At 40.8% G+C, this 14,491-nt stretch overlaps 1 protein-coding gene across 5 annotated transcripts in view; it reads right to left on the bottom strand.

Annotated features, from left to right (window-relative positions):
• The window catches only part of ndrg4 (NDRG family member 4), a 61,314-nt gene extending 48,297 nt beyond the window's left edge, over positions 1-13,017 (bottom strand). For 2 of the 5 annotated variants that reach the window (XM_005947674.3, XM_005947678.3), the window contains exons 1-2: positions 12,857-13,017; positions 8,930-9,003 (exon numbers count right to left, since the gene is read on the bottom strand). In XM_005947674.3, coding sequence (XP_005947736.1) covers positions 8,930-9,003 — 74 coding nt within the window. In that variant the 5' untranslated portion in view covers positions 12,857-13,017. The remainder of the gene's footprint in view (positions 1-8,929; positions 9,004-12,856) is intronic. The other 3 variants (XM_005947677.3, XM_005947679.3, XM_005947676.3) reach the window with 2 other exon arrangements.
• Positions 13,018-14,491: the final 1,474 nt, after the last annotated feature.

The raw sequence follows: 14,491 nt of genomic DNA, 5'->3' as shown, positions 1-14,491 counted from the left end.
AATCAATAAAAGTCTCGTTCCTGGTGTTCTGCTTTAAGTCACCTTCACTGAGCTTTGCTCCACCGGATCTTGCATCCCTTGTTCTTCAGTGAATGTGAGCCTTAGTACACTGTCGACTGCTTCACTACCTGATTCCAAAAACCTCTCTGGGGCAGATTAACTGGTATGTCATTTATCAAAATGCTTAAACATGTCTCAGATTTTGAAATGAAGCCACTTAAAATGTTAAACAGCAGCACAGCCCAGTCCCCGAACAGCCATCTATCTCGTCCTGTATCTGCTGCCTTGTTTCATCCCTTGTTCACTTGATCTTGTCTTTTTTATGATATTGAGCTAAGTAGATGCAGTTCCTAAAGGAGCTTCCAGCAGATGTTAATCCTTGCTGACACAACCCAGCATTCACTCCTACAACTCACAACATCTCTTTCATCTCCATTACCTACGCTCTTGGCTTGTGGGTGGAGAAACACACCTTCACATGCATGTTCTTCCTTTTTAATGCAAAGAAAAAAAAATCTCAACATTTCTTAAAACTGTTTTAAACTCACAATTAGTAACAGAGCTATTTCCACTATTTGAAATGAGACTTTTAAATATTTATAGCTGCTGAATGTCTGGAGATGGCTGAGAAGCTACCTCAGAGCCAAGCTATCAATGTAGGAGTGGAAGATTAAATATTAAATATCAGCTATCAGCTCCAGACAAACACACAATGGCACTTTCTGTTCTGGCAGAAAAAGTTTCCTCGTCAGAGAAATCAGATGAAAGCTTTGTGTCTGCAAAAAATGCTTCACTCTGGAGACAGAAAAGCAGCTTAGAGACAATAAGTAAAGTGCATTCATACTCAGAATATTCAGAACGTAATGTGACCTGAATCAGACAATTTAAAATGGAAAACCAGCATAGAGGATGTAAGGAGGGTCCGGTCGCACAGTGGTGAGCTCACACGTTTGACAACACATTCGCTCAGAGCTCTATTTTCACCTCATCTCTCAGCGGGAACGTCAGAGTCAGGGTGTGACAGGGTCATGCTCCTGAGAGCTGGACTTACCGCAGCAGTGAAATGATAACGCTTACATTAGTTTAGATTTGCAAAGAGGACGAAACACTCCGGTTATTGGCAGCTTTCTGAAGACAAATTTAAGCGTCTTTAAAGTATTTTCAGCTCGCACCAGAATTCAGTTCGAGACCAATTTAACTTTGTGTTGTATTCAGTACATTTGCATGGGCAACTCGAGCTGCACTGTGTCATGCTTCACTCTTTTCAGGTCATGCACTGAACTCAGCCTCCTACTTTGGTGACCACGTCCCTGTGACATGTCTGCTGTTTCAACTCCTCCAGCAATCACCATTCAGGATGTTTACCCATTAATTCTCAGTTTCTATTTGCAGGAAGTGATGCGATTCACAGCCTGGGAAGGAGAATGAGCTTTATCTCTGATTCATCTCAATCTAAGAGCTGACATTATTATTCATCAGTTGAGGGATGCAAGACTTTGACTTTGTCTGCATGCCATCATTTTTACGCATAACTTAAGTAAATGCCACACTGATGTACATTCTGATATGTGATCCCAGCTTTGAAGGAGTTTCTTGGGTGGATGAGGAGCTGGCACTGCCTGAAGTGTGATCAGTGATTAAAGTGAAACCCACTTGAGTCCCACAGCACATACAGTTATTCACCTCATTAATTCCCCCTTAATGGAACCGACGACATGTTCAGAGGCACTGTACCGGGTCCTCCTTAGCTTTTCCTTCCAGCAGTTTTGGCTGAGTAAACATTTTGTTTTTGATCATCACCTTGTTTCACACACACAGGGGTGTGTTCACAGCTGCAACATTACTCAGCAAGTTTGCAGAAAGTTGAATAAGATAACTTGAACTGATGTCGAACAGCTGCAATAAAAAAAAAAGCTGAGGCAACACATACGGCAGCCTGTAGCTGTTATTCTCCACCACTGTGTAAAATCATGACCTAAATAATAACATTATACTGCTACAAGTTTTAAACAAAGACTCCCAAAGGGACAACAGCCCAAGGGCGAGCAGCTCTTCACGCTGAACCAAAGCTCGTAGGTGTTGAATACTAAAGTCTTACAGCTCGCTTCTCAGTGTTTGCTGATTTTGCTGTTTTCATGTCTTTGCAAAGTCAGAGGCTGAGGAGAACATGCATGAAGGACTTTTTTTTATATAAATAAAATTGAATTGAATTGAAAAGGAAAAACATAAAACATCAGTAGAACATCTGTGAACTTCCTAGTTTTAATGATTTGTCCTGTGGTTTATAATTTCCTTCTCTGTTCACCTGGATGTGGCATTTTCAGTGGGAGGAACATTTGGTCTGAGACTGAAGAACTCACTTTGTAATAAAAATGCTACAGTGTGATGAAGGAAGCTTTCTGGGATTTTCATACCGGGATGACTCAGCATGCATCGAGACAAGAGTTTTCTGTGTAACTGCTGAGCCACATTGCAGAGCGAGACCCGCTGCAGGCCATGGAAACATTTCCCCAGACAGTGATGCGTTGCTTTCTTTACCTGCAAACTTTGATGGACACTGATGATGGGACACTGCCTCAGGAGTTTTACGTGAATGCACAGCGGCAGGTGTTCACGGTGAATGAGGAATAAAGGCCCCGGGCTGTTTTTCATTGTGTTCTTTTGGTGTTGGATAAAAAAAATCCTCTCCTTTTCCAGCGTGACAATTCCCCCAAACAGAAAGGTTCTAGGACTTGTAAAATGCTGCCAGAGTTGTTTGTGTAACTTATATGAAGAGACTGACGTGATTCAAGGTTTTCACTGAGTGTGGCTCTGCATCGTTTGCTCTTCTGGGGCTTCTTCTAAAAAATATTTCCTTCACATTGCAAGCGTCTCATCCTCCTCGCAGTTATGTCCTGATGCTGCAGAACTGAACTTTTAGAACCTGCTAACAGCCCAGCACTATCATCATCCACTGTATTTTAGTCACCGACATTCACACGTCATGACTTGAATTTATTTGGCTCATGCTGAATGGCACAGTTGGATCGTCCGGCAGCGGCGCTGAAAAATGCAACCAAATGTCCCTTCTAGTGATTGTGTTTCTATGGTCCGCCCACGGCGCTGTAGGACGAGCGCCAGCAGGACAGACGGGCAGACAGCGTGTGGTCACCAGCAGCACACTGATGGGGGAGGGGAGCGGTCGGTGGATTCTTTCCTGAACCGAACGGAGAACCAGATGTCAAGAAGCGAAGCCCAGTGACCCACGGTGAAGGGATGAATGGTTTCCTGAGCAAGCCGCAGTCACTTCCTCCACAGACGCATGGGTTTAATGCCACTACCACTGCAAGACAGGCCATAACCCACAACCCCAACAGCAGTGATTGGCCCTGCATTTTATACCTCACTGAGACTGGAGGTGTTAAACCAATCAGGCATTGAGATGGAAATTTTGAGCTAAATTGTCAATATTTGTCACATTTAAATCTATTTAATGTTCAGATGTTTAGATCATTTTAGAGTTACATAAAAGTCTTAGAAGTGTTGTACATGCCTATTATTTAAAGACTTGGGTAACACTAACAATTTAATGGGCTGCATTTATATAGCGCTTTTCAAGACCCTCAAAGTGCTTTACAATTCCACTATTCACTCTCGCATACTGGTGGAGGTGAGCTACAGTTGTAGCCACAGCAGCCCTGGGGCAGACTGCCATATTGCGCCATCAGCCCCTCTGGCCATCACCAGTAGGCGAAGTGCCTTGCCCAAGAACGCAACTGTCCGAGCCAGGGCTCGAACCAACAACCTTCCAGTTACAAGACAAACTGCCAACTCTTTAAGCCACAATCGCCCTAATACACGTGTTGTTGTGTGGACTTAATGCGCTCTGATGTGTCGTCATTTGTCTGTGTTGTGTCGATTTGTTGCTCATTAAGCTGACCGGTCCTGCTTTAGACTGAGTGTAGAACCATACGCCCACTGATACTGGAATAAATACACTGCTCAAAAAAATTAAAGGAATATCTTTTAGTCAAGCTATGGCATCAAGTCAGTGAAGCCTCTGAGGTATTGATCCTATCAGTTACATAACAGAGAGGGTTGTTAATCATGTTCAGCTGTTTTGATCTTAAATTAAATAAAAACAGGTGAACAAGAGGGGCAGCAATGAGACAACCAGCAAAAACATGAAATTTACAGGTGGAGGCCACTAACATGTTTACCTCCTCATCTTGTCTGACTGTTGTTTCACTGGTCTTGTATTTAGTTAGGGCAGGGGTGTCCAATTAGTTCATTACCAGGCCTCTGGAGAACTTCAAGACATGTTGAGCCATTTAAATCAGCTGTGTTGGATCAAGGACACATCTAAAACTTGCAGAACACCGGCCCTCGAGGCCTGGTAATGAACTAATCATTTGATTCAGGTCTGTTGACCCAGGGTGAGATCTAAAACCTGCAGGACACCGGCCCTCAAGGCCTGGAGTTGGACACCTCTGGGTTAGGGTATACAAACTACCTGTGCAACAGGTAGTCCACTCTTCCAGGATGCCACATCAATACTTTCCACTGCCAGAAGGTTTGCTCTGTCGCCCAGCAGAGTTTCGAGCGCACAGAGGAGATTCCTGTAGACAGTCCACAGAGGGACTCACAGGCCCCTAGAGGCCAGGTAGATATCAAGATGAAATCACTGGACCCAGTGTCAGACCCTACGCTGGCACAGAGGGTGCTGAGTTACTCTGGGTGCATGACAATCCCAGCCTCATGTTACCAGAGTATGAGGCAGCTCCTGGAGGATGAAGGAATTGATACCTCTGACCTCCCCCCACGCTCGCCTGACCTAAAGCCAGTCGAACACCAGTGGGACATTATTGTTCAATCCATCTTTTGATCCAATCATTCCAGGTTGCACCTGAAGGTGTTCAGGAGCTCAGTGATGCTCTGGTCCAGATTCACTTTTTTGAGCAGTGTGCATGGAGATATGTAGAGAGATAGAGACCGTCCAAATAAAAAAGAATGCACAGAAATGTAGAAATATATTTAAACAATGCATTTCTCATATTTTTAATGACAAAAAGGTTGCATATTCAATAATATATTTCTACATTCACGTTTTCGTTCTGTAACATTGTAGCGTTAATAACTGAAGACTGAATTGTCCTCTTGTTGCTGCTTGACAGCCATTTGAGGGAAATATGAGGAGGTGCAAGAGAAACACGCCACATGTTTTATTTTTAGCTTGATGGATTATTTTCCTGATATGTCAGGATACTATTTTCATTCTAGACAAATAACCCAACACTTAACGCTTAATCAGTAATCAAGAAATGATCACATCGCTATTTCCGTACTTCTCCTGCTGCTTTTCTGATGAGAGGTGTGTCCAGTTTTCTACTGATACATCTGAACCTGAGGGCAAAGTCATGTTTCTGCATATTATATGAAGCTGTTGCCTCCATTTTTAATATATGCCCTCCATTAGTGACCACAGAGTAGCACAGAGCTGGCATTCAATAGCCAGTATGTAAGCAGCAGCATTCTCTTATCGATCGGATCATTTTTACTCTAATACACCATGAACATTCTGTGTTTTATACTGCAGCGTAAAACCCACAAATTTTGCTCTTTACAAAAGATGACTTACAGTCAGGAGGAAAAGTGAGTAAACCCCAGAGTGATGTTGCTTTGGTATCAAATGTTTCAAACTTGTCACAGTAACTGCTTGCCTCCAAGAAGAAATCCTTCTAGAAGCAAATCTCAGCTCCTAGGCTCTATTTTGAAGGATCTCTTTGAGTATTTGGGCAGTGATTACAAATAAAATAAATGACAATTATTTTAATTCATTTCAAAGGAACATAAAGACTACATGCATAGAATCACCAGACAAATCTGTTTGCTGACTTTGTCTCAAAATGGCATTAAAAAGGCACATTTTTCCTTTGGAACAACATGTTTGCTGTTACAGAGTTCTGCCATAGATTTTAATTCATGGTGCATTGAGAGGCATGTCTGTCTAATTTAATGTCTCTGGTGTTTGTTCTTGTGTGACATTAAAGGTCACACAGTAGGAATTCTTCCTTTCTTCGGTAAATAAAACATGCTCAGCCAGCTCACAGTCGTCACTTTTGCTTCTTTAGAAAACTCTTTTTTCTTGGGTTTGCTCTCATGCTGGAATATTCCTCTGCTGCCAAGCTTCTGGACACTGGGATTCATCTTCTCAGCCAGTTTTTCAATATAGCCACAGGCACTTTTGATACGTCTATAAATGGTTAGCACCATTTCCAGCAATGCAGCCTCATATTATCGCTCTTACACTCCATGAAAGGCACTCGTCAGTGCCTCCTCCTGCACTTCTCGGAATCAGCTGATTTTTTTTTTTTGTATAATACTTCTTGTATATTTAATAAATTCAACTGAAAATTGTACCATTCTATAAATATTTTCCAATATTTTCCAGAAATACATGGGAAATTAGATACTTTACGAACATGCTTGAGCCCTCTTAACATCTTAAGTACAGGACATGCATCAAATTTTCAGGGCTTAAAAGATGTGATCGCTGCTGAAAACTTATTCTATACATCTGCTGTTTTTCCATTCATTTTTAGTCCACCAGTGTTCATCCGTATGTATTTTTGAGCTAATAAAATCTATTAATGGGAAGTATAGTTTGATGAGATAACATTAGCTAATTTAATGATTGTAGCTCTTGAATAAAAAATATCAGCAAAATAGATTAAAAAAAGATAAATCACAACATTTACTCATTTTATTCTGATTGTTATGTTGAAAAAGTGCTATTATTGTTCCTACAAGTATACTTCATTCAAGTCCACAGGTTTCTAGCTGTATGTAGATGTGCTTACTTTCACTGTATGAAGCTTCTCCTTGTACTATATTCTCAATAAAAGGTTTTTCAGTTGTTCACAAGACAGAATACTCAACTAATCCTGCAGTCACCGTGAGGTGATACAGCTTTGAATTATTTGACATTAAAGGGATATTCCTTAGAAGCATACTCGGTTTTGTTTGCAAACTATATTTTGAGCACACGGTGAAGCTCTGCAACAAAGAGGCATTAATATGCATGCAGAGATGTGTGGAACATGCAGTTCCATCAACAATGAGTCAGTCACACAGGATAGTCAGCACCAGGGCTGGCATTTCAAAATTAATGGGTGACAGCAAAACATAACACACACACCGAGGGGAAAAAACAAAACAATGTGTGCGATGACGGGGCATGCTGATATGCTTTAGTAACATTAGCAGTTTGGAGAAAGATTCATCTCCAGTCAGGCCTCATAGACTCCAACATGGAACTGAAACTTTACAGAAATATGAATGTGCAAAGGATTGTTGTGTGAACCAACAAAACTGACGGGAGTATTTAATCACATTAAACTGAATCAGTTAGGCCCAAACACAAGACAAAAGTGACCAGGCTAGGATCAGCTGTACAAGCAAATTTCAGCTGATGTTATGAAAGGTGAAATCCAGCATCTTGTTTGTTTGTTTGTTTGTTTTTTCACCACATTTTTGGGATTGTGTATTTATTTAGAGCCAAGATTCCTTATCAAGCATCAAAATAAATAACTGTTAATACGTACAACCCAAGTTTTCTAAAAGCTGCTAATCTGTTAAACTACAATCCTTAAACAACAGCATCCTTTAAGAAGAAGTTCATAACTATTAGTGCATTCCTACGTACATCTCTGTACTGATTTATGATTCTTTATTTAGAATTTATGATATAATCCAAATATCAAGCCTACATATAAGAACTAGGATACAATAATATGGGATGTAAAACAGTGTGGGAATTCAGTGGTAAGATAACAAATAATGGTATATATGAAATCATTCACTGTCATTTAAAACAGTAGTATTAGCATCCTGTAAGCACGAGCTTAGCAAAAGCCCAGCTACAGGTTGAATTTAAACTCTTCTATACAGTCAGAATTAAATAGAGTGATGCATTTAAAAATATGCATATTAAAGCGATGAAGAGTCTGAAGGATGAGCAAACTGCACACGCTGGAAGAGGCTCATACCACGCGGTGTGTCACCTGGATGAGGTTTTTGCCAACGGTTGTAGAGAGAATTTTCAATTCAAGAGTCTGGCGTTATTCCCGGCCTAATTCCTAGTATCTGTTCCAGTATCTGTTGTGTGGTTTTTTCTTTTTAAATATAAAAAAAAAATATACATATATATTATATATATATAATATATATATATATATATATATATATATATAAGAAGGGCTAGATGATAGCGGTTCCGAATGACAGCAATATCAGGAAGAAGGAACACGAGAAGCTGGAGAAATACCAAGGGCTCAGAGAAGAGCTCGAGAGGATGTGGAGGGTGAAGGTAACGGTGGTCCCCGTGGTAATCGGAGCACTAGGTGCAGGTGACTCCCAAGCTAGGCGAGTGGCTCCAGCAGATCCCGGGAAAACATCGGAGATCTCTGTCCAGAAGAGCGCAGTCCTGGGAACAGCTAAGATACTGCGCAGGACCCTCAAGCTCCCAGGCCTCTGGTAGAGGACCCGAGCTTGAAGGATAAACCGCCCGCAGGGGCGTGCTGGGTGTTTTTATATATTTTTATATATATACTATATATATATATATATATATATATATATATATATATATATATATATATATATATATAATATGTGTGTGTATATATATAATGGCAGATGGACTGCTCCTGACAAATGCATGTTTGTTTAACAACAGAATTATGATTTTTGATTGGATTTATGGGCATTTGCTGGCTGCTGCAGAATGAATGCTTGAAACACTGGTCTGACTGATTGACAGAATGGGGCGAATGGACAGAGAATGCCATAGATGTATATCCACTCAGGTTGGATAAAGGAGAGACCTATGTGGTACAGTATGGTAGGTTATGTAGGTAGGTAGGTACAGTGGCTTTACGATCCTACGTACATGGTCTGCAGGAGGCTTTGTGGAACCGTGCAGCCAGCCTTGGGAGGGAAGTTCCAAAACAATCCAGGCCCCATCTAGCAGCAGGTATAAAAATACAAGAGACAAGAACTACTGTACTAGCGTTGGTGCATTGCAGGTGCAAAGGCAATAATAAAATTCACAGGTTATAAGAGGAAAGGTCATGCAGCAAAGCTACAGAGAACAGACAGAAGGAATAATAAGACAGGCGACAGAGGTCAGTAAGAAAATGGTCATAAAAAATTAGGGAGAAAAATGTAAAGGTTAAATTATAGAAAAAGACTTTTCTGTTATTAGGTGAGTGATATTTAATTAGTAAGATTTTCAAATCAATAAAAAAGCCATGGGGTTTCTAATAATACATCAACTGACTTTTACTGGCCTCTAATAGTGGCCAGAAAGACATGCAACCCTTTATAATTTATATAGATATAGTTTCCAGGAGACACAAGGATGCTACTGGGTTAGAGCAAAGATCCAACACAAATGTCTAGCAAAGGGGAAATGTATCAGCATGCAAAACACGGTAATAACAGTTTTGCTTTTGCAGTGGCTCGCTCTCAGTGCCAGCCTCATTGTCTAGCTATTGAAAATGCCACTGGGGGGAGGGAGATGGGGGCTATGGAGTGGTGCAAAGAACCCAAAGAGCAAGAAGAGTTGTTTCCAAACAGAAGGAACAAGAAAGCGAGCAATGAAAGCTTCACATACCCGACATCTCTTCTAAGGCACAGTTTTGTTACCCCCATCTGAAATTTAGGTTAATCTTGCTGTTTTGTACAAGGAAATGTCTTAACAGAATAAAAGTGTGTGGCCAACTTGAGAGCTGATGTGACTGCTAAGCACCTCACAGTCAGCTTAAGTTCTGCTCAGAGGTTAAAGTTGGGGAATTAGCCATTTATCCTTCCTTACTAAATAGTTAAATGTTCTAGAAGCATGATTTCAACAGTACAGTATGTTTTTCATGTGTTTGTCTTGTATTTTAGAGAGGAGATCACCACGTAACCACACTGTCAAATCTCACAACATGTAGCCTCTGACTTCAGCACTCTATTTCTAAGCTGTAGTGCCTCTTCACCTCACTGTGCAATACCTTTTGTGCAATACTTTTGTTAATAGTCAACTGTGCAATAGACTCCATACTTGAAATGTGCAATTCACTTGTATTTTTATTTTTATTCCTATTTATTCTATTTATCCCCTTCGTATATTTTATTTATATATGTCTCTGTATTTATATATGTGTGTGTGTGTTTGTTGTGTGTGTGTGTGTGTGTGTGTGTGTGTGTAGTGTGTGTGTGTAGTGTGTGTGTGTGTGTGTGTGTGTGTGTGTGTGTGTGTGTGTGTGGTGTGTGTGTGTGTGTATATATATAATATTCTGTAACTGTAACTTCTGTCGGTGCTGTGCTTTTGGAAACCGAATTTCCCAGAGGAACCCACCCGAGGGATTAATAAAGTTTTATCTTATCTTATCTTATCTTATCTTATCTTATCTTATCTTATTTCTTATCTGTTAATTCAAAGTAATAAAGTAATCCCCATCCAAAAGTCAAACTTTTCTCTTTGCTTTGTTTCAAGCAATTTACTTGTAACCAAAGTAAAGTGATTTGAACTAGTCAGAGCTTTATGAAGATCAAATTGTGGCTAAAAGGTTTTTAAGGTGTGAAAACTCTTGAAGTTTATGCTGACAATAGCAAAAATATCACCAGTGCTATCCATCAGCCTCCCAGTAGATGCACGTTTGAAATAAATTGGAAAATTCTACGTGAGATCTTTTCCTGTTTAGGGTTTTCATAAGATTGTTAGAAAACTTCACCTCCTACCTTGATCGTGAATTCAAGGTGAACAAATTGAAAAGATTAAAAGAGTCATGTGACTGCAATGTCCATTTTTTATCTGACTTCTATCTATTTATCATCTTGTAGTTTATAAAGGATTTTTCCCATTTAGCATGTAATTAAAAAATAACATCAACAACACTAAGTCTAACCCTGGATGGGCTGGTCAGTGTTAAGTCCTTAATGATTCATATCTGTGCTTTATGCATGTGCAATTGTATGTTTGCTATGCAGATGTCGTGAACTGTCAGAACTGTGCTAATTACATTTAGCTTCCTAAGCAGTGGCTGCTTGCTAGCTTTTAAAGCTCCTCTGACTTGGGGCTTGGTATTGGGACTTTCCTACTTCATATGCTTTGTTGATCTGACAGGTTGTCTTAAATTTTTCATCTTCAGATGCGTGGCTGTGAAATTTCCCAATACCTTTGATTTTCATGAAGTCCACAAGATGTAAAGTCAGAGCTTGAACTTGTGGTTAGAACCAGCAGGTGAAACATGGAAGCAGGATCGCTCGTATCTTATTGCCATTTTGGACACGTAGTAACCCTTATTGTGCTTTTTATAAGGGATAGTGACCTTTTTACTTTGAGTTGTAGTGCAATACATAGTGAGTTGGATGTAGGGAGCAGTAAAATTGCGGATAATTATGAGCTGTTAATCGGAGCATAGTAGCAGGATGTGACATGATTTATAAGAAAAACCCAAAACTGCATCTCTTCCACTGGAAATTAAGCAAGATTTTAACTCATGTTGTTCATACTTGTAGAAAATTCTGGAATAATGTGATAAATCTATATCCCCAAAAATCCCCTCTGGCCAAATATGGACTAACTGGATTGGCGATAAGGTGTGAGCTAGCATTGCTGTGTGGCTCGTGATGAACAAGAGCAGGAGCGTATTGCTCTTTGTAAATCTATTTATAAACTGCGAGCTGAGAAACAGACCCGCTCCCGAAGGGGAGGCCAGCTCGGCTTCAGCGGCTGTTTCGTGTTCTCAAGAAGCAGCAGGAAGAATACGAGTCAATAAGTTTTGTAGTAGCTTGAAATCTGAACATAGCAAAAGATGCACTGCAAGAAAATGATAAGGGAAGTGCATTTGCTGATCTGATAGAGAAATTATGTAAGAGGTGCAAATAAAAATGAGACATCAACACTGTTGCTTTTTCAAGGATATGAAAAATGCACTTTAATCTGTTCATCTGTTCATTCTGCTGCTGGTGTGACACTGCAAACCTTACCAAGTGCTGCTAAAATCTGCATATACATTAATGTTGTCTTATATGGCTCTTAGTTTTTAAATGCGATCACCCAGCCACTTTATTTTGACCACGATGCCCCGATGCTTGATGGTTCTAATCTGTCTGGTCCTGCCAAGACCACTGAGACAAATGCAGGCACTTTCAGGGCACCACTAACACAAGCCTGCACCAGATTCAATCAACTTTTATGACTTCCACCTACTGTCGATTCATCATCCAGCTGACTCAGTCTCCTTCAAATCCAGCATTGTTTTCTTTAGCACGCATCGCTCCCTCCCCTGCCATTGCCAAAGTCAGACACATCAGAATGAGACGATTATTAAAAGCATCAAGACTTTTTTAAACTACAACTTTATAATCCAACTGTAAACCAGGGAAATACAATATAAATGCAAAGGCTTTGGGTTTAATACATAATAATAATCCCGTCTGGTTTTCTAAATGTCGCACTTTTGTTCCTGTGGGGTCAATAAATTCAACCTCTTGACATCCTGTTCTCACCAATGCAGAGGCTGGAAACAGGGGTGTGTATATGTGTGTGTGTGTCTGTGAGAGAGAGAGAGAGAGGAAAAGTAAAAAGCACAAAGCTCCAGCAGCAGCATTCACATACACCGTGCCAAAATTCCTGTCCTCATTTTAACATCCTCCTCCTCTAGTCCTCAAACACAAAGCAGGCTCACTGCATCCGAGCTCAAAGCTGAGGGTAGAGTCAAAACACGAAGCTTCTCAAAGAGTTCACCTGCAAATGACTGTTTGCCACTTAGGTAGAAACTGTTGAATCAATATCACAATCCAGGCAGACAAAGCTTTACGGTACCTGTGGTGTTGTTCAGAGCTTCTGTGGCCGCAAAGTCTGGTGTAGCTGTGTTTTCTGTGTCCGTCCCTCAGGCTGCTACAGACTGGCTGAGTGTACGTCTCAGAGTGTTTGTGCGTGAATGTGTGTGTCTTCCTGTGGTCGCACTAGAAATGAGAGAGAAAGAGCTCTCTCTCTCTCCCTCCCTCTATCTCCCTCCCCTTCCTGATGATAAACACAGAGCACGTGGCTTCACCAATGATGCAGCACGCTGACAATCACAGCACCGAGAAGCGAGGAGAGAAGTGAAGGATGAAGGAGAAAGACGCTGGTAAAAGTATAACAAAGTGAGTCTGGTTAAAATCCAGAAATCTTTTTTTTCCTCGCCAGTTTCAACAACTAGTCATCTGATCTGCTTCAAACTCACCGGGTGTGTTGCAGGACACACGAGTAGGTGCACTGCAGAGTCGGAGGTCATAAGGATGACTATAGTGCCTGCTCTACTATGTCTGTGTGCAGGGGGAGGGGCATATATAAACACAAGCGTGTTTGAATGACATTCATTGACATTAAGTTTAAATAAGTGCCAAACATTATTCTAACTGCAAATCTCAGCCTCATGAAGATAAAGCTGTAAAGTCTTTACTCAACACGATCTGTTTCCTGGCTTTAATGTTCTGTGATTAATGATTTAATTCACTCATGTTGTTTCGATTAGTGGTTCTCGAGAGAACTACTAAGAGTCTGTAAATGTGTAGTTGTTTCGTTTTTGTTTGCCTACATGTGACACACGTGTAAGTTGTACCTATAGAACCAGCCAGGCTCTGCACCGGTGCCGTTCTGCAGCCCTGAGCTGGCAAGCTTTGAATTTACTCATGATTTTGAAACCAAGCAACGAAAATACATCCATCCAAATCTGGAAGAACGTATCCTTTTCTGAACGCCCAATTCTGACACGGCTCTCAGACGTCTTCACGCCCACAGACACACACAAACGCACACACACTCAACCCAACAGCCCACAGGCAAACAGAAGAGCTATTTTGTCTGGGTAAAGCAAGCGTCAGAGGAGCTTACCATGTTTGGGCAACTGGGGCATGAAGTGATAGGGGCACTGATAGCGGCATCATCCATGTGTCTCTGGCAGAGCACTGACTTCAGCTCTGCTTTGAATACAGTAAGACTTGTTTATAGGAAAAGATTAAGTTTAGGCCTGCAATTTAAACTTGTCCACCTTCCATCTGTAACCCCGTGTTCCAGAGATGGGAGTGTGTTGTTTACAGGATTGGAGAGCATATGGGACGGTCACATAATCCCCTTTTTTGGGCACCTTACATCGCTGCCGGCCCGAGAATAAACAGAGCCTGATATTGTTTAAACATTTAAAGATTTGGGTAGCTCCGACCTGTTTCCTGACATCTGAATCACGACTCACATTTGTGATGTTACCAGATATTGATGTGCCTAAACATTAGAGACAATCACAGATGAAGCAAGCACCAGTGTGAGTGATGGGGCAATGAAAAGAAACTCATCATAGCTCTCCAATTACTTTTTGTTAAAACTAGTGACATTAAGCATTCGTTTCCCACTTCATTTTTACTGTTTCTTTACTTTTAGATACCATTTGCTGTTCCTTTTGGTTCCATGTTTTTGGCA

This window comes from Haplochromis burtoni, unplaced genomic scaffold (assembly GCF_018398535.1).
Source record: "Haplochromis burtoni strain Fernald_Lab_line unplaced genomic scaffold, NCSU_Asbu1 Contig_545, whole genome shotgun sequence".
Lineage (NCBI taxonomy): Eukaryota > Metazoa > Chordata > Actinopteri > Cichliformes > Cichlidae > Haplochromis > Haplochromis burtoni.
The sequence above is the reverse complement of the archived record's forward strand: the minus strand, read 5'-3'. Positions and strand labels throughout refer to the sequence as shown.